Here is a 26215-nt window from a genome sequence, read left to right on the forward strand (position 1 = left end):
ACTTTTTGATTGATAAAAGAATGATGACATACTACAGTCTTTCTCTTTGTGCGCACGCATTCATATTCAGGTGCTATGGGTAAGCCAATACAGGTGCATAAGCTAGCTCAATGACATATTGGACATACTAGCATAAAATAATATACTGAATCATTTGTTTTCTTGCAATCGTCCAACAAATAAAAAAGGTGGATACCGGATGTCTTCATCCGAATTATCCACATTATTTTTTTTAGCAGATTATCTACCTCTTCCATGGGAATATATATGATGCAAGTTAGTTGGCACCTCATCTCTAAGGAATTGCCCTTCCAAATGTCAAGGTAAAGATTCTAGATATGGCTCCAAAAAATATCATAATCATATAAAGTAAGCTGCTTGAGTTTGTAAGTAAGATGGTCCACGAAGACCCCTACCATTAACAGAAGTACATCTCAATTGGCTCAAATGAGAATAAAAGGAGTGCAATAGCCAAGGTGGTGTTTGATGACCCAAATGGAATCACCAAGCTGATCTTAGATTACTAGTAATTCTTATCTCGGAGTAATTTGATCTCTAATAATTTAAAATTACTGCATTTAGTATGTATATATAACATTAATATAATATATTAAAGGTATATTAATCTACTAATTTTTTTTGCCGGATTGAGAGGCATTTTTATTTTCAACTTTCAATCCAAGATCATTGGCCTGGGGTAATTTTATCATCTCCACCCACATCATCCTTGATTTTGGGATGATCACTCCATACCCAAAACCCCCTAAAAGTAGAAGTGCATTCATGAAGAAATCATAAATCATTCTATTCATGCTCACTCTCTCACATGATCTTGGTCCATGCTCTCACATCTGCCCAACACAAACAAATGGCAATTCCCTTTCATTTATTTAATAAATGGCATGTTCAATCATTGAAGTAATTAAACATGCCATCAACCCTCCTAGACCCCACGATGATCGGAGCATCATGTACTGGACTGCCCTTTTCATGTTTAATCACTGAAAGATTAATTAAGTCAATCACTAAATTTTGCCCCTGAGCTAAAGCTTCCACTGACTAGTCAAAAATGCCTAAAACCTTCCAGGATTTAACTAGTTTAAAGGTTGCCAGGTTCCATTTTTGACTTGTCATGGTTTGACTCTTGTGAAGGTACCCATGATGGTGCCAATGGTGACATGCATGTAGGCCTGTTGGATTTAATAGCATTTTCATAAAATACAAGCTTTTCTTTTAGAAAAAAAGAGAAGGACAAATCTTCACTGGTCACTACACATATCCATACCCGAAGCAGAAGAGCTCTCCAATGTTTTATTGATAAATAATATTTTATAATGCCCTTAACAACAATCTGCATCCATATAGGAATTGGGGGTGTTGAGTTTCTAACATTTCCCGAAGAACAAGTTATTAAACAAAATCATATGTAGCTCACAGGAGCTGTCCGCCCAACAGGAGGGCGACGAATTCATCAAATGTCCAGGATGCTAGATAAAGCAGTGCCTGCTTCTAGATATAAGCAATGAATAAGAAAAAAAAGTAGAGCCAAATGAATGATGAAAGTAAAAAATCTATCATCACTTACCTTCTTCTCGAACATTTGCAGTATAATTGAATTGTGCAGATTGAAATGTAAACTTTACAATGTGTTTTTGGACATACCGGCAGCTCAGCTTGTTGATGGATCCGCAACCTTGAGGACTTTGGGGAGGAAAGAAGAAGAATTGAATAGAAAGGCAATACTCCTACTGGTGCTTTAATCCTTTGCATTACAGGTCTGCAGCTTATTTATAACATTTAAATTGGCTTTCTGAAGGACCTTAATAGATGAGCATTGGCATAGTTTCAAAAACAGCTCCCATGGTGGTACCATTAAACATGCTCTTGAGAATATTCAAAATAAATAAATAAATACATAAATAAAACTTCCTAATAGAGAGTTGTCTAATAGTCCTTGTTTAGAAGACCAGCATCTACATAGTATTCAAAACTATCCATAAGGCTCTCTTTAAGTGTCCTGCATGTCCATCCTAACATCTGCAACTTCTCTGAACTCATTCCAGCGTCATCTTCTACCTCAACAAAACTGCCATTAAAAACTTGAGATCAAAAAGGAGTGTGAAGGAGGGGGAAGGAGAGATGGGGCTGGTAGGGAGTGGGTTGGGGAGGGAGAGAGAGAGGAGCTAACTAAATTTGAAGGTTCATAGTAAGCCTTACTTCTTAGGGTAACTGTGGTTGGGATAAATGCTCTTTAGCATGTCCACCATATCACAAGTTTTTATACAATAAGGTGCACAAATGTAGCGTCCAGTTGCTTCTGGCTTCTCATATACTAGAAGAAGCGCATCAGCTACATCTCGAACATCTACAAGGTGCCAGGCTTTATTCTCCAGTGATTCACGACCTTCTGTAACAAAATCATGGAAAATAAGCCTAAGCACTTGGTCAGCCATTGTCAAAGTAGGAAAATACCATACGCCACGAAGCTTGACCAAGCCATGAAAGCTAGGGACAGTATAAAAATGGATAGAAGTATTGAGGGTATCTAAAGATTGAATCTGCTTTATAATAGCGAAGATTTAACCTTCCAAGTTTTTTTTTTATTGATTGAGCGACTGAAGCTTGTAACCTTAGAAACTGAAAACTGGTTAATATACCGACCACTTTTTCATGGATGTATTCCCTTCTCTGTCCCTCTAAAATGTGTCCAGAGAGAGAGAGAAAGAGAGAGTAGGAAGAATTCATGAAAAAATGAGGAGTACATCCATACAAGCCCAAAATAATTTAAATTTGTTCTAGCTGACTTCATCAATCTGCAGATTATTATGACAGGTTTTTGGTAGAACAGAGAAAATAAGACTAAACCAATTCCAGATTTGACATGCATGGAGAGCAACAACAAATATGAGAAATAATTACGACGAATTTCGTGACAGACTTCCCAATGACATGAAAAGGATAATGCCTCTTGGTCCATGGCATGAAATTGTGCAGCCAAGAGTATAATTAGTCAACTAACTATGAGATCATATCTAAAAGGATAAGGGGTTGAACGCTAGTTTTGATACATAAGAAGATTATATTTCTATAAGCGTAAAGCTTTTGGGGACTACTGTGGCCCACTGAGAATCAAAAGAAAGTGATGGGGGCCAAAAACATCTGGATAAGGGAAGGCGTTTGGTAGAAGGGTCTGAAAAATGATGATGCCGTAACTTGAAAGGTACGCCCTTTGACCAGAAAAAATTGCATAGTAAGTGCACAAAGATAACAGCGAGAGATGGAATAAGGTGCACCGCTCGAGTATGGTAATGCAATGACTGATGAAAGGGACAGGGTTTGCCAGTTATCCTAATGGCCATTTACTCCCTTGTACAGTAATTTCTTGTGCACCATGGCGTTAGCCCATAATGTTGTTTGGAAAACATGCAATCAAACCAACATAATCAACAGTGCAAATGTAAAAGTAGACCTTTCAAAAGATTGCTGACAAACAAGGTGCTAGCATTCACCGTGGACTGCAGCGACGGTCCAATGATCATACAAGGGCAAACAGTTACAACATCAAGTCCATGTTTTTCGGCATACTCCAACGCCTCACTTTCTGCTAGTGTCTTCGAAAGGAAATACCAGTTCTGGAAGCATCATCAAATGAAGATTTTACTTAGTTCTGGTGGGTAAATCAATACACACAATACTTCAACATTTTCAGTAGGATTATTAAAATTTCACTTATACAGTTAAAGAAAATGTTTCATAGATCATGAATTTCTATTACATAAAAGGTAAGATAAATTTCCCCAGAAAGTAAAAGGTAAACAAACCGGAAGTGCAATATATAGTTAGGAGGATTTATTGCATATTTTATGCGGCAAAGATTTATGTTGGGTATGAACTTATAAACCTTGCAATTGATTAACTTCCATAAATAAGCTATTTCGCTCATGTTAAAAAGCTAGTATGCAACAAAATTGTCACACATGAGCCCTAGATTAATGAGACTCATCAATTATCAGATTAAATAACTATTAATTATATAATCTTGAATGGATAAATAGTCGAACCTAGGAAACTAAGCAACAGAATAAGCTCATGAGTTGTACAGATGGAGGGTTAGCAATGGAACCAGATTGCAAGCAATGAAGACTATATGTCCAAAACCATAATAAAGAAAAGGGAAATAGATTTATTTACATATACGATAACCTTATGGAACTTTCTTGAAAGATATATCCCTTGACAAAAACATATGACATACTGAAGTGAACCACGATAAAGGGAGAAGGCCTGTAAGTTGCGGTTACTGTCAGCATCTTAAATATATCTGATCAAACACTTTTTTTTTTTACCAAATGCATGATACCAAATGTAAAACAATGAGGGACTGCCTGAGGCATTCCATGCACGCATTAAAAGGTTCTTAAAATAAAAGGTGCAAATATCAAATTGGAGAGAGAATATAAAAAATTGTTAGTATAGTGCAATGACAACAGAATCGGCAAGCACAAAGACTGAGATATCAAAATTTGAGGAGGATAAGTTGGCTGTTCAAAATTTGTGGATAATGGACTGGCATACAACATTAAGCCACTTGCCCAACTTAGTTATGTTGCAAACAGGCACACTTTATGAAACTCTATGATCTCAATAGCATACCATTGTTTAAATATTGTGTGTCAATTACCTCAATTTTTCTGCAGTGCTCTTTGTCTGACCAGCAATCCTCATCCTTGACCTTATCTTGAGGCCAGTTTGGATTCATTATGACGGCAGCAGTTGATGACACCACAACCACTCTTTTGACATTTGCCTCAGAGCATGCCTTGAGCACATTCAGAGTGCCTGTTACAGCAGGAGCAATAATTTGTACCTGCAAAATTACAATGTCTGCATAAGATGTTAAGCAAAAGCATATCTTACCAAATAACATATGATAGCCTCATGTACAAGAGCCCTAGATATGGAGGCCATCTCCTTCTATTTAACCGCATGGGCTATTTGAATATAGTATGTAACTGCATAGAGTTCCTGCCTCTGGATCAGGCACTTTGGTTGAAATAACAGGGCTGGCAACATGGAATACTCCTTCACATCCTGCAATTGCTGATGCCACATCATCGTAGTTGAGCATATCCGCCTTAAAGAGTTGCAGGTTGTCTGAGGCCTTCTCCAACTTCTGCAAATGGGCATTCTTTCCATCACCTGATCCCAATAATATGAGAAGTCAGAGCAAGGCATGATTTTTCATTCATGTATTCAAAAAAATAAAGCTACACCAATGATTATTTTTTCTTTTTTCAAGAAATGTGATAGGGACACACACCACCAGATTTGGATCCTGGACATCTCTCAAGCAAAAGGAGGTGCCAACCAGCTGACATAATGCTAGTTGGCAAGCTGTCATAATGGTATAATACTTCTGCACATGGTATGCCGTATCGGCCTAAATCGGACAGTATGGAGTGTACCGTACCGTATCTATTTAGTACTGGTATCCGGTACGGATGGTGTACCGATACTTAGTGTACCGACACTGTATTAGTGTGGCATCGGTACTGGGTCTAGCATCGAAACAGCGAATCTAGTCCTGCATGCAAAATGCTCAAAACAAGAAATTTCTCTACATGCAATCGAGACCCAATGACAAAAGGCTTTATGGAGGAGCATTCCCAGTAATGTCATTTCTTATCCCCCATTACGTGCACAGTCAACTAGTTCTTTTGAGAAAAACTAGTGAAGAACCAGCTAAATTATAATCACAAAATCATCATCAAATAAATTTCCACACAACCATGCACACAAACGTGCCCAAGACCTTAACTTTGGTCTATGGCTTCCAGATAGACCGAGTCAATCTGAAATAGTACTAAATAACCCTTACGCCACATGCGACAGACAATTCCATCTGCATGTATATATGAAAAGCCTAAATAACGCTTTTGGGTAATTGTTACAAGGGAATTTTGCAAGAAAATTCCACTTTACTTCATATTTGCAAAATCATTTTTTTTCAAGAAACACACTATTTTTGAGCTTTACTGGATCATTATGCCCCTGTAAGACACTTGTATATGTGCACTGACCTGCATCTATGTTGCATCCATCATCAATATATATGCGTGGACGAAATAAAATGTGTGCATTCATTGAGGATAGGGCATAATGGTTCGATAAAATTCAAAGTAAATCATTTTTGCAAAAAAAAAAAAATGTAATAATAAATCCTCTTCCTGATCATGATAAAAATATAATAAATCCTTAAATTTTGTGCATAACCCAGCAAATAATCCATCTAAATGGCTGTTTTTTTTACATTTTCGATATTCTCCTTAATTAAGTAACTAATCTTTCAATTTAAATATTCATACTGGTCTAAAAAAATAAAGGACTAATTTTCACACTATAGTGTGTAATTTCCTGTTGTCACATTTTGTGCCGCCATTATTGCAAGAATTTCTCGAGCAATAGCAGAAAGGAGGAGAAAGGAGGAAGTACGTACTTGGATCTCTAACGGTTCCGTGGACGATGAAGTCCTTAGAGAGGAGGAGCTTCACCAGCCATGACCCTACGTACCCTCCCGCTCCAGTCACGCACACCGTCCTCTTCTCTCCCTCCTCCTCCATTCTCTCTGTGTCTCCGTCTCTGTCTCCGTCTCAGTGAAGAAGGTCCTTGTCCTCTGTTGAGGCAACCGTGGCTGTTCCCATGGGCTGATCGCCCTGATTTGGTGCCGGACCCGCAGAGCACGTCCACATCGCTGCGGCTGGAGAGTCGGTCTGGACGGTAGCTTCGCTTTTAACGAGTCTTTAGGCCAAAATTGGAATTTTCATAACAGAAAAACGACGGTCCATTTGAGATAATTTTCTTAACCATCTAATTTAGGTAAAATTTTTATTGAACCAATGGACTAATCTACATATTTCTCTCTCTCTCTCTTTTTTTATTATTATTATTATTATTATTATTATTATTATTATTATTATTATTATTATTATTATTCAGGTTGATTGCAGCAGGGGACTGTGCATATTCGATGAGTTTATTCTAGTGGCGGAGCTGTGCGCGGCATGGGAAAGCTTTGTTCATGCTAGAGTGCCCTTGGGGGCTCAGCGGATATTCTTGGAGGATGATCTGCCACAGTGGATCAGGTGCGGGCGTGCCAAGTCAAATCTACACCCACTTGTTGGGGATGTATGACGCCTTCTGAACAGTCTCGACTCTTTCTGGATCACACATGTATTTTGAGAGGCGAACAGTGCAGAGGATTGGGTCGTCTCCTTCGCAGCTCATCACTCCGGAGCTTTCTTATGAAATGGCATTGGTCCTACTCCACAGGGCCTCGATCATATTTTGTATTTTGATTGCTCGTGGCGTACTCGCATCCATGTGTAGTGAGACGCCGGTTTATATATCTCTTTTTCTTCTATTTTTTTATTGCCCCTTTTTTGTTACAACCCATTAAAACAGAGAAGGAGAAAAGTTTGCAACGACACGTAGAAAGTTAAACAGAGAGCCAAAGCCGGGGATATAGCAGAATTCTTGTGATAACCTCCACAGCACCTAGAAATCAGCCGACAGCAGATGGATTTTAAACAGTGATGTAATATATGGACTACATTGCATCCAAATTTTAAAATTAAAATATAAACTAAAAAAATAAAAGTTTTGAGATATAAATATAAATCATGAAAAATTGAAAGGATAATGCTGTAAACTTTTTCTAATATATTGAAAAATGAGAATTCAATGCTCCAGTAAAATTTAAATATTTTGATTGATGTTGAAAGATGGGTGCTAACTAGTGCTCTCATTTCAAGCCATAAACTTGGGTTTGATTTTTGGATGGTGTAAATTTAAAAATTTTAAATCTTCCGATTACAGTGCATTAGATTCCTCCTGCTATTTTAAAAAAATTATATTTTATATGATAAAAAAGCAAGAGAGGGAAAAAATATCAAAGGATATATATATTTTTTTTGTATAGAGACAAATCTTAAAATTTCATTCCTTCGTAAAAAAAGATATTCCTAAAATTTGGATTATACTACAATAGAAGAAGAAAACATACAAACTCACATGGTAGACCTAAAACCCTATAGCCATGCAGAACTACAACTCTACAAGTTAGGCACGTATCATTATGAGCAATTTTTGTTTAAATATGATTATGCAAATAAGCTAGGTCTATATGGGCCAGCCTCATAAATTTATAATTTTTTAAAAAATTAAAAATATCAGCGAGCTTATCCCCTTCTCCCTCACGATCTTCTTCCATCTCTCCTCTTTTAGTCTCGTCCTCCATTTTAACTCCCTCCACGAGCATAACAACATTGGTAAGATTCTTTGCAATGCAAAAACAAAGCTAAAAATTGATTTGGATTTCTTTTCTAAGGATCGGAATATCCTATCCAAATTTTTTTACTTCATATAAGGGTGAGTCCAAATTTTGATCTTGGTGGCACAAAGTTTTGGAAGAACTCTAATGGTTATTATCATATTTTTCATATTGACTAAAGTTATAAGGATTGAGCACTTCTCCAAGATTTTCACAAATCACCACATAATAACAAAAATTCTATAATAATTTTGGATTTCAAAAATTGAAAACTACTTATTCGAGCAGTCACTTTGGTAGCATATTGCACTAGATCAGCTCTACTGCAAAATAACTTCACAATCACCATTGAAATGGCCAAGATTCTATGTTATCGAGATTGCAAGGGTTAATAAGATCATTTTCGGCCATACAAGCATTCCATAACTTATGGATGAATACAAAATAATGGACTAAAGTATTGAGAATCTAATATAGATTATTTAAATTTGTTTAACGAAATTATGTCAACCATGCAGAGCAAACGAAAGGAGTTGACATTGGTACCATACATAACCAAAAAATATAAAATATTGATCAGTAATCCAAAAACGAAACGAAGTATTGGAAGCATCATAATTCCATTTCTTCGTTGTAGTGCTCATTTGATCATTATAATCGCATTATTTACAGGGGGGGGCAACTCAAAACTCGAGACTTTATAAAATTGATAAACAGAATGGTCTTTATGCAAATGTTGCTAGCAAAGCGGATGCAACGTTTCGTACTCCTCCAGCGGCAGTCCCGCTTTTTTGAAAATTAGAAAGAGTCCGGTCCGACCGAGGCCAAACCGGCCACCGTAATTACCGACCGGCCCCTTTCTCAACCGTCCGTTGCAACTGCATCGATGCCCACTACGCCATCTTAGCGATCGGGCTGGCCCCGAGGGTTGTTGGAGTTTTAATTTAAAAAATTAATATTTTTTTATCTCCTCACTTTTAGTTGTTTTAAATTGCACTTTTGGAAAGTAAACGTTGGGTTTTGAAAATATACGATTTTTTCGAAATATTACGTATCTTTGGAACCATTGTATCTCCTCGGTCTTCGAATAGAGTCAATAAATAGACTCCTCTAAAATTAATCCTAATGTAATCCAATCTCTCTTTCGTACCCTGTCTTCCGAAGAATTTTTTCCGCGAACAGAATTCTTTCATTCTTTTGCTTTCTACCTTTTCTTCTTTTTATCTTTTATTCTTTTCTGTGCACAGATAGAGTTCTTCCACTCTTCAACTCTCTGTTTTCTACATTTTTTTTCTTTTTATCTTTTATTCTTTTTTAGGCATCTGAAGGAGTCGATGGGGTCAAGTCTCTCCAGCGATCGTGCTCAGCAATCTCGTCCCCAAGTACTACAATCCGGCAATCGTGCTCGTTAGAGAAGAATCATGCTGAATTGGGTTGTTATACCTTGGGGACGAGATCGCTATAAACCTGTACATAAAGGGTGAATTACGTTCTTAGATCAGTGTATATCACACACCTTGATCCAGACAAGCTCTTTTCAATCTTTTGAATTTATTTTAGTGAATTATTCTTTTATAAAATAATAATATAGCAATTTTTAGATAATAATATCTCACGTGAGTTTGATTATACTACAAATTGCTATTTGTTTATTTATCAAATTAAGTTCAATTGCATAGGACTAAATTTGATTTTAATTATATAGAATTAGAAAGCTGTAATTTTTTTTTCTCTCTTCTTACAAAAATCAATGCTTTTAAGAAAGTCATATTGCTCTAAAAATTATGCAAACAGATTTCTGCAACTTTAAAAACCATACAAAAAATTTCCTGCATATTTAAAATCTTTGCAAAATTTTCTGCATCCTTGAAAATAGTGCAGAATTTTTCTGCAGATTAAAATCTGTACAGAAAATGACTACAACTTTAAAATTCATGCGGATTTTCTACAGAATTAAATCTCGTGCAATCTTTAATATTTGAGCAAAATTTTCTGCAACTTTAAAATTTATACAGAAAACTTCTGCATTTTTAAAAGCTATAAAAATTAGGTTTTTTTTCCAAAAGTACTCCTAAGCCATCAAAATTCATGGGTAAGCTCATTATGGTTATAATAGGTATTTCATGCAACTTTTCTAGAAAATTAAATGCTCAACCAAATATAAGCCACTTTTAAAATGCTATTTTTTTATTCAAATATCATATTCTTAAAAAAATATTTCAATAAAAAAAAATTCAGCGAACCAAACAGTCCTATAAAATATTCTGGCCTCCAATTATAAGATATTTTCATCGGATAGAAAGAGAGGCCCATAATTAATATATATCTGATAGAAATATCGGATAGAGTTGAGCCATGTTCATCAAGTCCCTTGTTTGGACAACAATGAACGCACTCTTTTTTCTCTAGAAAAGATAGAGACTAGTGTCTTTTATTTGGCAAAATATCTATAGCAATCAGTTAATCGATCCTCTTATTACCATTAGAGCAAAATAAGCTAATTAATGCAACCACCCTCTTTCATCTTTTTTTATTGTCCATCCACTCCCTCCGCTGCACCGTGCCATTACGTGTCGGAAAAGCATGGAATTTCACAAAACTGACACCCGCAGCACTGGAAAAACATCCTTCCCGTTGGATAACAAACTCCACCTATCAAGAAATATTTACAGAATGTGGTTTGGTTTAGTGATTCTGGTCGTGTTGGTGTCCCAAATGGATCTCAATATGACCCAACCCAACCTATATTGCATAGTAAATAATAATAATTTTTTTAATAAATATTCTTCTAAAAATTTAAATTTATATAAATAATTTTTTCAAACTTATATTTATTTTTATACCTTTTAAAATATTATTTTTGCACAAATGCCCCTAACATAACGATTTTTCTAGCTTGTTAATAAAAACTATGTATATATTAATTTAAAATAAAATAAAATTTTTGAAATTATCTTTTTATTTTTCATTACAATCGACTTATAAATATTTCTTTTTGCACATACCCATTAAGAATATTTTAGTTATTTTAATTTGAAACCGTTAATTTTTTAACGGCATTAGAAGACGTGGGTACATATGCAAAAATAAGGATAAAAAAAAGATAAAATAGTAAAACAAATGTTTTATCAGGATATATGTATAAATATCAATTTTAGAAGGATATTCATGTAAAATTTGATATTTATAAAATATTTATAAAAAAATAAAAATAATAATATAATAAGGGGAAAAAAGAGAAAGTAATTATGCTGTCTAAATGGCAGCGAAACGGGATAGAGCTTATCTGGACGCCCGCTAATATAAAAGTGCGCGCCCCACTTCGCCGGAGACCCTCGACCTGCCCCTTACACCCGACCGCAATGGACCTCCGCCAGAGACTCTCTTCGAAGGCCCCCCGCCCCTCACCGGCGGCGGGGAAGGCCCCGTTTCCTCCCCCCTCATCCGCCGCCATCCAAGCTTCCGACGCCCTCCCCATCCCCGTCCGGCACACCGACAAGCTCTTCTCTGCCATCTTCATGGCCTCCATCTACTACCTGTTGCGCCGGTGGCGTGAGAAGATCCGCTGCTCCACCCCGCTCCACGTCGTCACCCTCTCCGAGCTCTCCGCCATTGTCGGCCTCGTCGCCTCCCTCATCTACCTCATCTCTTTCTTCGGCATCGCCTACGTCCAATCCTTCATCTTCTCCCACGACGAGGACGACGACTTCCTCCTCGCCTCCCCCACCCCCGCCCCCGCCCCCGTCGCTGCTCCTTGCCCCCTCCTCGCCGATGGCGACGCCCCGGAGAAAATTCGGAACATTTCTAATGACGACGACGAGGAGATCGTCCGCGCCGTGGTCGCCGGGAAGATGCCGTCCTACGCCCTGGAATCGAAGCTCGGAGACTGTCGGAGGGCTGCTGGTATCCGGCGGGAGGCGCTGAGGCAGACCACAGGGAGGGCCATGGAGGGGCTCCCGCTCGACGGGTTCGACTACGCCGCGATCCTAGGCCAGTGCTGCGAGATGCCGGTGGGGTACGTGCAGGTGCCGGTGGGGATCGCTGGCCCCCTGGTGCTCGACGGGAGGGAGTACTTCTTGCCCATGGCCACCACCGAGGGGTGCCTCGTGGCGAGCACCAACCGTGGGTGCAAGGCCATCGGGGAGTCCGGTGGGGCGTCGAGCGTCGTGCTGAGGGAGGGGATGACGAGGGCGCCGGCCGTGAGGTTTGCGACCGCCAGGAGGGCCGCCGAGCTCAAGTTCTTCTTGGAGGATCCCAATAATTTCGAGACGCTTGCCGTGGTCTTCAATAGGTACCGACCTTTCCTTTTTTTCTCTCTTTTCTCTCAAATTACTTTTCCTCAGAATAGGTGCCTTCCGAGAGGCTAATTGGACCGCAGATCGGGAGGCTTCTTTTGCGCCCACCACTTAAGTTAGGTGAGTGAGGCGGAATTGCCTCCATTTCAGCAAAAAAATAAAAATAAAATAATAATAATAATAAATAAATAAGTGCTTTTAGTCTTCTCCTAGAATCAAAAGATACAATGGTTAGAATATCATGTCCCAAAACTTCAATGTTGAGTTTTATGTTAACATATTAAGCTCTTGTTTGCCTCCTTTATAGTGCTGTAAAATATTGAAAAGATGACAGTAGGAATATAACGAAATATTTCAACTCATATTAATTTCTGTAGGAAACAACAACAACAAGTACTATATAGAAATCTAAATAGATGTCGAATCTCATGCTTGTTAGCATTAGAAAGCTCTTTTTCTATTTTAGAGATGCTAAGAGAAGCCTTTAAGGAACTTTTATACTTCGGTTGCTGATTTGCTGATGATGTTCAAAGTAAGTAGGTTAATTAATAAAACTTATGCTAGTTAGCATCTTTTATAGGCAAACGAAGATAGGTAGGTGGGTTGTGACCTGAAAGCTCACCACAAAAGAATTTGTAGCATTCAACTGTCTTAACCAACCCATTTAACTAATTCATGCTTTAACTTGGGTAGTTCAAATTTAAATACATACAGTCAATAAACTTAGTGCTAACCCCCAGAGTTGGAAACCTAAAATTGCCCAAAATTCAAATAGTTCGGATCGGATCTAAATTCAGTAAACCTAGACTTGACTTAGAAAATGAGTCAAGTCACGGATCAACCCGACCCATTTGTAGCCTTAATTGTAGCAACGCCTTCATCTCGTTTTTAAAATCGTTGGTGATGTGTTTGATGATGGGCTTGTGTGGGATATTTCTTTTTGTGTTTTTCCCTGTCATACGAAAATTTGGTTGCTTTTCATTGAAAAAAAGGTTTTCCTTCTGTTAATAATATGACGTTGCTTAAAAAGTTCTCTTATGGTTTTGTTTTGTATATTCGTTTTCTTATTCTGGTTGCTCGGTTCTGATGCTAACATTCAGCTTTATGGATTCAAAAAATATATTCCAAGTCCCCTGCTGCTGCTTTCATCCTGATCTTACGAAATTGATGATCTCACCTATCACCTATTTTTTACAATAGCTGACTGTTTTAATTGTTTATCATTAAGTGGAGATGAGTTCCAGGATAGATGTATTGACGACTGTGAAAATCTGCAATATTTTCTCTTTGGTTCTTTTTTGGATCTGTTATGAAGGATGAACAGTTGAGTGCTATTTTAGCATATTTTGTTTTCCCTCGTGTTCTGCAGGTCCAGCAGATTTGCTAGGCTCCAAGACATCCGATGCTCGCTTGCAGGGAAGAATCTCTACATGAGATTCAGTTGCAGAACTGGAGATGCAATGGGGATGAACATGGTCTCCAAGGGCGTGCAAAATGTATTGGACTATTTGCAAAATGATTTCCCAGACATGGACGTGATCAGCATCTCTGGTTAGATTCACTTTCCTGGATAAATTTCAACTAATTTGCCTGCCTACTCTGTTTTTCCCAATTTAAATTTGGTTTTTCTAGAATGAATATCAAATGAGAAAACTTGATCTCAGCATCACTTTATTGGAGAAATCACAATCAACAGTTATGTTGTTCTCCCTATTATGATGCTTCAAACATTGGCTTCTTTTACATGCAGATTCTGGATCTCTTGTTATAGTCATGAGACAAAATATGTGTGGGTTTTATTTGCTCTAATTCTCTGAAATAGGATACAGTATAAAGTTGGGGATTTAAGTAACCAGTTTCCTTCTGCATTTGGTAAAAGATCCTATATTTGCATGGTAGGAGTATTTACCTTTACTGAGTTCCATTTAAATTGTTTGAACTTTGAAGTGAATTAGTATGGTTAAATGTCTATGTGATGCCCTGTTTCATTTCCACTTCTTACTTGTTTCTTTTCTATGATTTTACTGCATAATACTGGTGGCAAGTGGATATTTGATCGCCTTGTCATGAATGAGTAGTATTTGGTTGGGCTCGCTACAGTTGGATTGAGATGTAAATCTTAAAATTAATGTTTCATTGCTGATTAAGGTTGCGTTAGCTCCATGCAGTTTATAAGATCTCAATTTGTTGTCATTCACATGGTTTAGTCCATGTTTGAGCTTAGCCAATCATTCTTCTGCCAATAAATTCATGAAATGCCAGAAAAAAAGACTCCTACGACCACTGTAGGGGAGTCATCCCTGTAATTGTTGAAATTGCCAATATGTCTCTCCATTTTTATTGATCTTCCTTTGTCTTTTTGCAATGGTCAGGCAATTTCTGTTCGGACAAGAAGCCAGCTGCTGTGAATTGGATTGAGGGGAGAGGCAAATCAGTTGTTTGTGAGGCAGCCATCAAGAAGGAGGTTGTGGAGAAGATACTGAAGACCACCGTACCAGCGCTCGTGGAGCTCAACATGCTTAAGAACCTTGTTGGGTCTGCTGTGGCTGGGGCCATGGGGGGGTTCAATGCTCATGCAAGCAACATCGTGACTGCCATCTTCATCGCCACTGGCCAAGATCCAGCACAGAATGTTGAGAGCTCGCACTGCATCACCATGATGGAGGCTGTGAATGAGGGGAAAGATCTCCACATTTCTGTGACCATGCCATCCATAGAGGTAATTTTGATTTCCTTTTATCACTGACCCATTTCGTATCCTAATGATGACACCCTATTCAATTTTGCAGCATTTAGGTTTGAATTGTCGATGTGTTCAATATAGTTTCTTCCTTATAAAGCATGTTATCAAATGGGTTTCACAAGACTCTTTGACTCTCTGATTTCTTCGATGTTCACAACACCTTAGTTCATCCTGCAGGAGAATTCAATTCCAAATATTTCTTCCCGTAAGCTGTATTGCTTCGTTTCTTCCAATTATCGACAATCTCCCCCTGTTTTCTCTCCCTCGCAATCTCTTGCAGATGGTGGTTTGAATTATCCCTGGGAATTACTTTCTACTTATCCCAACAAAAAATTACTAGATAGATGGGTAGCTGATAAGAACAAGTATTCTGGTGCTTGATGTATACCTGAACTTGGGATTGTTTGTTGATCATGAGACAGCATGTTATAAATGAAACCTCAAACTCTGGAGTATCTGTTGCATGGTAGTTTGTGGATGTAGTGTTTTTTTCTTCCTGTTATATCTCTTTCTCCATATCAGCTGTGGTGCTCCAAAGATATCAGGTGTTAGGTTGAGTGATCTGAGAGCACCACCTGCTGGTTATCATTGCAGCAAGAAACATAGAGCTTGTCAAATTTGGATTTCTCTACTTTGAGCTTAATAGTTGTCCTATAAATCTGTTCAACATCTATAGTACTATTTTATTAACTGATCTCTACAAGGACCACAGTACAAGCTGGGGGCTTGCTGTCCTTTAATTTTCATGGATGAAGCAAAGTGTTTCATCTGGTGATTTGTGGTGGTTGCTCTGATCCTTGATATATATGTTTTTCAAATGATAAAATGGCTCCTGAGTCCTGAGAAAAACAAATAAAATTTATATTTTGTTAATGTTTCAAATATGCTGCATGTCCTTTGGATGCTCAAAGATGTTATGATGTTTGCTTCCATACAGGTGGGCACAGTTGGAGGTGGGACCCGGCTGCCCTCACAGGCAGCCTGTTTGGACCTACTTGGTGTGAAGGGTGCAAGCTTGGAATCCCCTGGGGCAAATGCTAGGCTTCTGGCCACCATTGTAGCTGGTGCGGTGCTAGCAGGAGAGCTTTCTCTCATGTCAGCTCTCGCAGCTGGGCAGCTTGTGAAGAGCCACATGAAGTATAACAGATCCAGCCAAGATGCCTGCAAGGCTGCCTCCTGATGAAGATTCTTGTGTATGGATATTGTAGGGGAGCCCCAGCCAAGTCGCCAAGGAAGGAAAAAGAAAAAGAAAACTAATAAAAACTCCCAAAGAATGAGGGAGATTCAGAAAACAAGAGTAGCTAGCTTGTCAGCAAGGCAGAAGGTAGAAATCCTGGGTAGCAGCAGTGTTCCTTAATTCATATCTAGCTTTTACTTTTTTGGCAGTTTTTGAGATTGTCCTTTTTCTTTTTCTTTTTCTTTTTGGTGGTAAAAACGGCATTTTATATTACTGTAAAGTGAGTACATCCTGCCAAATCAGAAGAAATCAAAACATCCAGAGGAGGGGGAATATCAGCTACTTGATGCTCTGCGCTATTCAACATCCAAGTGGTCATCTTGTCCTGCTCGATTTCTTCTTGGCAAGCCTTGGAAGACTTTGTTGTGTTACATTTATTACCTGGTCTCTTCTGATTATTGGGGTTAAATTCTTTTGTTACATTCTTTTTAGCTCTTAGAAGAGCATGCTATGCTATTGTGTAGTAGTAGAGGCTCTAATTTCACCATTCTGAACTGAGCAACTTATTCTGGAAGATTTTTTTTTTTTTTGGTACATCGGCGACTCACACATAATGGGTATGAGTGTAGCCCATAAAGTGAGATAGAAGTAGAAAGTACAAAGAAGACGGGACAGAGTCATTGTCTCTCTTAGATAACACCTCTAGAGTGATGGGCCGCAGAAGAAATTTTTTAATGTTGTTTTTAATTTCAAGTGATGAACAGACACCTGAGCCACAGGTGTCTTATACTTGTGGTGGTTGTGGTATGGTATACTTAACTGCATGGTCACTAATAAAAGCAGTGATGATAAGCATGATCATGGAAGGGTTGCGATCTAAATCAGTAGTGCTCTTTTTTCTTTTTTCTTTTTTTTTATTCTTCCTATATTTCTAACTCCTGATTAATTTGTTGTGCGCACAAGCTCTTTCCTGTTCTGTGCCACGACAGTGTGGTATAATGCTGGGAAGAGGATCTGACCTCATAAGTTGAAAAATCTGGCATGGATGATGATGATGTTATACTTAAGCAAGTTTGCAATGATCTAAGATTAACGACTTATCTACTGCATGTAATGAAGGATGCCAAAAGAGAAAAGATTGCATCAATGCATCGCCTGTGAGTGGTCTGGAACGTTGTGACTGGCCAATGATCTGAATATTGAGGACTAAAAGCAGCAGCATCTCCGGATCTATTGAGAAGAGAAATGTGAATCAGATTGTACAGGATGTCATGGTAAATTTAGTTGATAATGCTATTGGTCGCCATTCACCTTTTGAACACTGTCAAAAGTTCCTAGTGCACTTTGAGACTTTTTTGTTTGTCAATTTTATCGGGTGTATTCGTATCCATGGTGTATGAAATATCTGTTTCAGCAACCCAAAAAAAAAAAAAAATTGTCAGAAGTTAAAATGCAACCACAACTTAAGGACATGCACCCAACCCTGTCGTGAGTCCCGAAAATCTCCAAAACAGACAGACGGACAGTGGGTCCTTTCCATGTTCTACAAAGCACCATACCATGTGCTTCTTAACCCATCCACACGCACAAAACTCCATACAAATATTTCCTTCAGAACGCCTTTTATTGAGGCGGGTTGTTTGGTCTGCAGCCTCTTCCTCTTTCCTGTTTTTTTTCCCAGTTTAATGACATGAACCGAAAGAAAGATGTCCCAATTGAAACGGTTAAAATTATTTTAATAATATGATTAAAGAGTGCAGAGAGAGAGAGTTCGAACTCAGGATTTCTACTCTGATACCATGTTGAAATCACCATTTGTCCTAAAAGCTTAAGCTCATAGAATGAGGTAGATTTATTTATATATTTTATAATTTTTTACATAAGCAAAGGGTACTCGGTGCACGCAACAACCTTCACATATCAGACGAGAAGCTTGGGAGACAAGTTAGCTAGACTCGTAGACACAGGTCGATGCTGTGGGGTCTTGTTGGTACGCTAACAAGACCTTGGACCACGGTTTCTCTATGGCTATTCTAGGCCAGCATAGCTAGGGGTTATAGATGGATTGGGTTGGACACGGTCACGAGTGACCCAACTCACCATGGTTTTTTGTTCAGATTTTAATGTTGGACCCAGATCTAACTCAATAGAATATCGAATCGGGTTGGATCAGGTCCACAATTAAAACTTCTAACCCAACAGATCATTCAGATCGGGTCGGATCCATATATAACCCGGTTTCAACCTAAAAAAAATAAATTCGGGTTGGATTTAGGTTGGATCCAGATCGAGATTGGGTCGGATCCTTGTACCTGTAATTTCTTGTACTTGGTTTTCTTTGTAATGAGTAAAAACCATAGAAAGCATGTTATGTAGGATCATACAACTGACAGTAACTAAGTATTAAAGATTAATGTTATTACAAACTAACCTAATAATGATAGACACAACCTTATTAGCTACAAAAAAAAATTCTGTTCATGTATACAATACTTTTTTTTTTTAAGTAGAAAAGAATTACATCTGTGCTAATTTTTTTTTACTAAGCAACGATATCTTCTGAATTTGATAGAATACATCTGCTACTATTTTTTCTAAACATACTGCTAGAAAGGCATATGGGCCAAGATAAAAAAAATATAATTTTGATAATAATATGTGACAAAATTCAATAATTGCAAAAGACTTATCATGACCCGTCTTCTTTCGCATCGCAAAATTATACTCTATTGAACTTCCTTCTTTGTAGCTTTCTAATTAACCATGGCCTCTGACAAGGTATACTTATATTGAGGTAAGATAATTTTAGGATGATTGCTGGACTTTAATAATTCATTTTAGCCGGTCAACTGGTTTTTTAGAAAGTCCAAGTTTGGATCTCTTGGTGCTTTGATTTCTGAGAATCATCAATTTGAGGTTCAATATATTCGTTTGACTGGCTTACACAGTTACACTACACAGACACACATACATACTAGTCAAACAACACTATAAATAACAAAGCTGTTACATACTTACATCAAAATTCGGCTCATTCTGTTGCACTATCACAGGAAATGATGAATGTAAACATTATCCATGAAATGTTATGATTTTTATTGTTGTGATAATGTTGTTATTGTTGCTGCAGCTGTACAAAAGTCATGCAAGTAAAATATTAGTTCCCTTGATAACACATAAATCAGGTCCGTAATTTATTTCATATTGATGAGTCCCTAGGGTGCATCTTTTCATCATCAACACGCAACTCTTTTCCTTCTTGAGTCGACTAAGGGCATACTAATAGGATATTATTACAAAAAACCACACACTAAAGCCATAAACAACCATAAACCCAAACTCAAACCACACACAAAAAGCATTAAACAACCATAAACCCAAACTCAAGGGACACTGCACAACTACATCCATTTTTCTCTTCTTTGTGCTCGATCGGGAAACTTTAATGCAGCATAAGATGTTCATTTGAGATGAAGCAATCCACGAGTATCGGTGTGATGCTTATTTTTCATAAATACATCGAAGGTGTGAAAAGATTTACATTTTAGACATGATGTTAGTGCCCCCATATTCATGGTGCAATCAATTTGGAGTCTTATCTGAAACTTTATCAACTGAGAATAGCCATAAACTAGGGATGTCGTCTGACCACCTGACCCAGAACAACATCAAACTTGGGCACGGTGTTGGCCCATTGACATCCCTACCCGAGATATATTTTGGCATGAGAAATGGAGTCATATCGAGAGATATTTCCTTGAATGATCCTCTCATCTCATAATAACAATGCCTCTTTTTTCCCTTGGAAATGCCTCAAGCATTCCTCCCCTCCCCCTCTCCCTCCCCGAGCCGTGGTGGTGTTTTATTGCAAAACTAGTAAGAACTTGATCCGCCAAGTGGGGTTAGCATAGCGTTCTTATACTTTTTTCATATGTGTGTGAAGATCTGTGCCGACATGTATTTAGTTCTACATCGGTTATTTGCGGAGTAGATATTGGATACTTATACAAGATCAAAGAACTCAAATAATACCTTCCGGCTAGCCATTTTGGATGAGGTCCTGGATTATAACAAATGGTATCGGAGCGAACCTGATCCATAATCTATGTGGACTAGGGGACACTGCAGCACGGATCTATTGGGGCTGACCACGTGTGTCCAAATGCAAGATCAAGGAGAAATAAGGTGAGCTATACAATAGCCTGGCGGCCTCGCGCTCCTTCAAATGGAGGAGGTTTTGTGTTTCCCCTACTATTTAGACATGGGCAATTGAACCACATGGATTTTCTCCCTTTCTTTCTCTCTGTAAATGGATTGGTTGTTAGGAAGTAATGAAAAATGACAAAATGATCGATGGCTAAGTAATTTAACTTCATCGGGTTCTAAGTTTGCTGAAAATGCCCATTTGATCAACACATGAATGCTACTAGACCCTTGGATTGAAGCAATTAGGAGGATAAGCTTCCTTATATCTAACTTATATACAATAAACTAAAGTTACCGATGGGAATCATAATTCATATCCCCAAATGAAAATCCTTGAGAATTTGTGTAACTCAGTTAAGAAGCTCAGCGGGCTGGTGATGGCCGTGATCACTCCAATCCAAGGCGATGGCCCGGAATTTGGGCCTGCCACCGGCTGGTAGGTCGGGCCTTCACCAGGCTTAGGTCCGGCCTGCCCAAGCGCGCGGTTCGGTAGGCTTTGGGCAACGCCGCCGGCATGCGGGCCGCCTCGCACCCTCTGCATCAACTTAGGCCCACCTGAAGGCCCACCAGAAAGCCTTTCCATCCAAACCCATTCTCTCGGATTGCTTGTCCCCCTCTTTCATACAAGTTCAGTATTCATTCAGAATCTCAGATGATGAGGAGCGAAAAAATTTGTAAGGCATCCCTAGTTATATCAAATTATAACTACTATTCTGGGTACATCAAAATATAGCTACTTTTGACCACAATTGTCGATGTTGGATTTTATAATGTAATCTTAAAGCAAGAGCAGATGGGGAATGGTGCTATGACCTCGGTAGTTAGAGAGACTTGCGAGATTAGATAATGCAAAATTGTGTACAGGGAAAAAGAGATGATGCATGGATGAAACATTAGAACGTTATGGATCTACAGACTGAATTTAGCTGTGAAATACAACCGAAACCCTCGTAAAATGGATCTAGTATCGATCTTTTACAAGCTAATTTAAATTGTTTCAAAATTTGAAAAGATAACTTAATTACTCATGTTGTATCAATCAAAGTGTGTCCATGACTCGTGTATATTAAATAGAAAAAGTTAGAAATATCTATAAATTTGAAAACGAAAGGTACAAAAAGAAAAAAGAAGCACTACGTTGATACAAATTTGAAATGTCTTCCTAATAAAGCTACAATTATGTTATCACTTAATTCACATCATCAACAAGACTGAAGATCTTCAACTTTAATTTTTCACGTTGAATCACTCATATATTTTGCAGGATAGCCAGCGAGTCTCGGGTCTGCAGTAGCACCTCTCTCCTCCGTGCATGCATTAGAGAGGAAGCTATGAAGGAGTCATCAACTCTGCGCTATTGATTAAAAAATTGAAGGCCCTACATGCAAGCTATCTAAGAAAATATATAAATCATTCTCGCATATTGTAATTATACATTTTTTTTTATCAGAACAAAAATACAATGCAGGTAATTTAGAAGAGGATGTTCAATAATAAAAAAAAGAGGTAGACATGAATTTAGACATGAATTTAAGATCTAAAGCCAGTTATAATAATAATATACTATTTTCTCACAAGAAAAATAGGACTTACGTAACCTTTCCACTGGTTAATTGATAGTGCAACATAAATTAGTCCTTCACGGATGCTCATGAAATATAGAATGGTCCTTATTGTTTATGGAAGGAACAAACACAGAAACAAACAAACAAACACTCGATTCTCGCCATCAATCTGGCCCCATAAGCTGTTTCTCCATGGCTGCACTTTGATGAATCCTAGCACTCCAAGTCGCAGTAACTTGCCAGTCTTGAAGCTTTAGAAGCTAAAGTGCTAGTATATCAAATTACCCATCAATGAGATTTGGTTTCTTCCGTGGTTGATGAAAAGGGCTCCTTCTTGGAGCTCTTTCACGGGTATCAGCATCGTTGCCTTTTATCAGCTCAGGGTCAGCTCAGCTGTCAGATGGCTAACAGCAGACATCATTTTCCTACGTACAGAAAACAACATTTGCAGCAATCTATAACTTTGTCATTGCTCTTTCTTACTATTTTCCTTTATGAATCAGTATAAGGTACATCAATTAACATGTCACTTTTCGTCTCTCTCTCTCTCTCTCTCTCTTGAGCATTTGCACTCTAAATGCAGTTCCCAATTAAACTACAAGCATCACCAAATTTGAAAATACACTTATAATTACTTGTTTTTTTCCTGAAAAATATATTGTATAATTATAAGTATGACAACATAAGAACTTGATAAAGGCATTAAACTATATCATGGATTAAGATATGCAAGGGAGTTGCCAATTCAGATTGTTGATAGCCACCCTTTTGTTTAGGGCAGCGGTCCAAGTTTGATCTAGGATGGCCACATTCCCACTGTTTATCTCAAAAAAGAAAAAGAGAGAGAAAAATATGCTTACAATGGAACATGGTGCAATCATCTCTAGTCCTTTTTATCCCACCTATTGGAATATCAACTTTGTTCTCTTTATGAATCATGCATTTGGCTAAAGTCATCTTGCTAAAGTTCTCGAAATGGGGGATTTTGCCGGATTAATGAGATAGACTCGATCGAGGGCAAGCACATGGGGTTCACCCTAAGAATGAGACATGGAGCCGCTCTATGCATTATTATAAACTAATATGCACTTGATCTTACTTTGAACAGATAATTAGGTTTCGAGAGAATGTTAAAGTTGCGTCACCACTAAAGTAGGCTATTATTATATTGATACAGTCTCCCCTTGCTAATCTTACTTATTTTTGATATATCAAGAGCACAAGTACTCAATTTATTAATAATATTTTAGAGAATCTATATTTTATTTTTATTTTAATTTATTATTATCTATTGGGATTTGGTTTACTAATAATTATGAGGTATAGAAGCAAGAGGTAGAATATGTATGTGATCAAATATATTTTTAGAAAGATTGTTTTTTAAGAAGGACTTTTTGATAACTTCTCTTCACATGTAAAAAATTCAGCATGCAGTGGCAAGCTATACTACAGTTATGCAGCCACACTCTCCGTCACCCGAGAGTAGGCTTTGAGAGTTTATGTTAAAAGTGCTTCTGAAGTATTTGACATGAAAAAAGAAATAGAAAAAGGAATAGAAAAATATCATAAAGTTAGATAAATTTCCAAAAAAACTAGTTGTGCACATAATTATTTAATTGCTAATCTTCAAAGTTCATGCATATATGATCATGAGGATGATGCTTGGATCCAATATAAATAAGAGTTTTGATTTGCACAAATGATGCTGCAAAGAGGGTTTTTTTTTAAAAAAAAATTAAGAACAACAGAAAGCCAGGGAATATCTACTTATGTTATAACTACCAAAGTTCAATGGCTTGTTTGGTTTGCGAAAAAAGAAGGAAAAAAAATATGGCCAACGGAAAAGTAAAGAGATGCTTCTTATTTGATTGGACAAGGAAAATTGTATTTATGTGGAAATATAATTTTTACATTTTATGGAAAAATCTTTTCCATGAGAAACATGAAAAGTTACTTTTTCATGACTAGAAAATCGAAATATTTTTATTTTTTTAAAAAAAGTCCTTCAGCATCAAATCAAGGATCCCTTATTTGATCCAAAGTATTAAAAACCTAATTTTTATTAAGGATATAATAAAAATTATACATATTTTTTTTTATAAATCTGTCACTTTTTCATTATCAACCAAACATGTCAAAAATACTTTTTTGAATATTTTTTTCAAAAATTTATTTTTTAGAAATTTTATTTTTATAAAAAAAATGTTTTTGGCAAACGAACCTCAAATATTTCTTGGTGCATCACTAATAATTTAAAATATGAGTCCCTGACTGCTAGGCAAAGCTCAATATGGTCATTATGACAAGTGATGACTTCAGTTCAAATCCTGAATTCTGAGCCATAAAGTAACATGGTGTCATTTGTCCCCTTTCCTGGTGCAGCGAGTCACCATCCCTCGGAGCACCGCACTGCACAAGGGCTAAAAAGAAGTAGGGATTCGAGCCACAGAAGGTTGACCAATAGCTCACTCGTTGACCGCTTTACACGTGTCTGAAAGATATAAAGCTGTTATCAGCCACGGCGGCCGTCTGGTTTCGGACCCGTGAACGCGGTTGCCGTCGTAAAGCAGTTTCGGCGCCTTTGCAATGTAAATTGTATTCCGGCCACTCAGACAACGGCCAATACTAAGTGGAATAATGGGTTTAATCAGCTTTTCTTTTTGTTCAGTCATAAAATTTTATAAGATGCATTTGATTGGTTATCAAAATCGAGATAAAATTTAAATTAAAATAAATTAAAATACAAATTGAAATAGTAATATCTTGTTTGGTTAGTGATGGAAATTGAAATTAAAATCGAGAAGAAATTTGAAGACAAGTAAGAGATTTAGAATTAAATTTTAGAGGCTCAGAGCATTTCTTTTTTTTTTCTGGAATTGAAATGGAAATAAAACTTCCTCCAATCAAACAGTTTTAATGAAAGTTACTTATTCCCATCTAATGCTCATATTGCCTTCACATGATATTGTATAAAAACATATTGTTGGGATAGTAATTTTGTCAAATAGTATAATTTTTTTTTTTTTTAAGGTGGGGGTACAAAAGAGGAGGCTCGGCCTTAATTAAACTAGACTCTAGTCTACTATAACATACTATCATAAGTATCAACCAATAATATACATCCCAGGTATTACGATTTTTCTCTCTGGCATACTTCGCGATTCAGTTAGCTGCTTGATTGCCTTCGTGATGAATATGGAAGGTTTTGGATGTAAAAAATAAGGTTCTTCTCCACTGCATTATGTCCTTGAAACTATCGGTTTATAATTTTAGTCCAGTAAAATAATTGCTGCTTCCATCGTAAGGGGAAAAGGAACTAGTCAAAGTTGTAACGTTATTCGTTTAAGGGAACAAATCTGGACGAAGGTATTCCGGATAATTTGGTAAAATAAGATGTCTGTCGGGATAAGCCCTACCTCTGAAACCATGCGACCGTCGAGCCTTTCCTGTGGGAGGTTTTGATTGCTTTTTCTCCACAATGTGGCTGCAACTTAAGAACAGCAGATCCCAGCCAGTAGGGAAAATGAAATGCTTTAAGGCCCGGAAACTATAACAAAAGATTGCATGATTGCCATGTGTCACTAGAGTGCTGGCTTTTAATATTACAGCACCAACGTGTATCGAGTTGATTTCATGCATTACGCCAACCATATTGTTCTATAAGGTATAGAGTTGTTTTTTTCTACTATGGTAACAGAGTTACTCGTGAACAGCTTGGTCTTGATTCAGTGATTGGTTCCACTTGATTAATGCAGTCGGCCAAGCATACATCTCATTTAGAACTCATAGAGCAAGCTGCGCCTACATAAATAAGTAGAAGCTCAAACTCAATAATTAGCTTTTCCAAGCTTATTTTATTAAAAAATAAATTAAAGTCTAAACGTTGACAGTCCAACTTGA

At 37.5% G+C, this 26215-nt stretch overlaps 2 protein-coding genes across 2 annotated transcripts; one reads left to right on the forward strand and one right to left on the reverse strand.

Moving 5' to 3' along the window:
* Positions 1-1804: 1804 nt before the first annotated feature.
* LOC103702269 (cinnamoyl-CoA reductase 1-like) lies at positions 1805-6762 on the reverse strand. Its single transcript, XM_026802670.2, has 6 exons — positions 6497-6762; positions 5030-5199; positions 4682-4867; positions 3470-3632; positions 2218-2407; positions 1805-2086 (listed from the first exon to the last, which is right to left on the reverse strand). The coding sequence occupies exons 1-6, from the start codon at positions 6618-6620 to the stop codon at positions 1945-1947; spliced, it is 975 nt and encodes a 324-aa protein (XP_026658471.1). The 5' UTR covers positions 6621-6762; the 3' UTR covers positions 1805-1944.
* Positions 6763-11590: 4828 nt separating this feature from the next.
* LOC103702268 (3-hydroxy-3-methylglutaryl-coenzyme A reductase 3) lies at positions 11591-17333 on the forward strand. Its single transcript, XM_008784604.4, has 4 exons — positions 11591-12620; positions 13994-14175; positions 14997-15343; positions 16305-17333. The coding sequence occupies exons 1-4, from the start codon at positions 11692-11694 to the stop codon at positions 16545-16547; spliced, it is 1701 nt and encodes a 566-aa protein (XP_008782826.2). The 5' UTR covers positions 11591-11691; the 3' UTR covers positions 16548-17333.
* Positions 17334-26215: the final 8882 nt, after the last annotated feature.

The sequence above is a fragment of the Phoenix dactylifera genome, chromosome 7, assembly GCF_009389715.1.
Source record: "Phoenix dactylifera cultivar Barhee BC4 chromosome 7, palm_55x_up_171113_PBpolish2nd_filt_p, whole genome shotgun sequence".
NCBI lineage: Eukaryota > Viridiplantae > Streptophyta > Magnoliopsida > Arecales > Arecaceae > Phoenix > Phoenix dactylifera.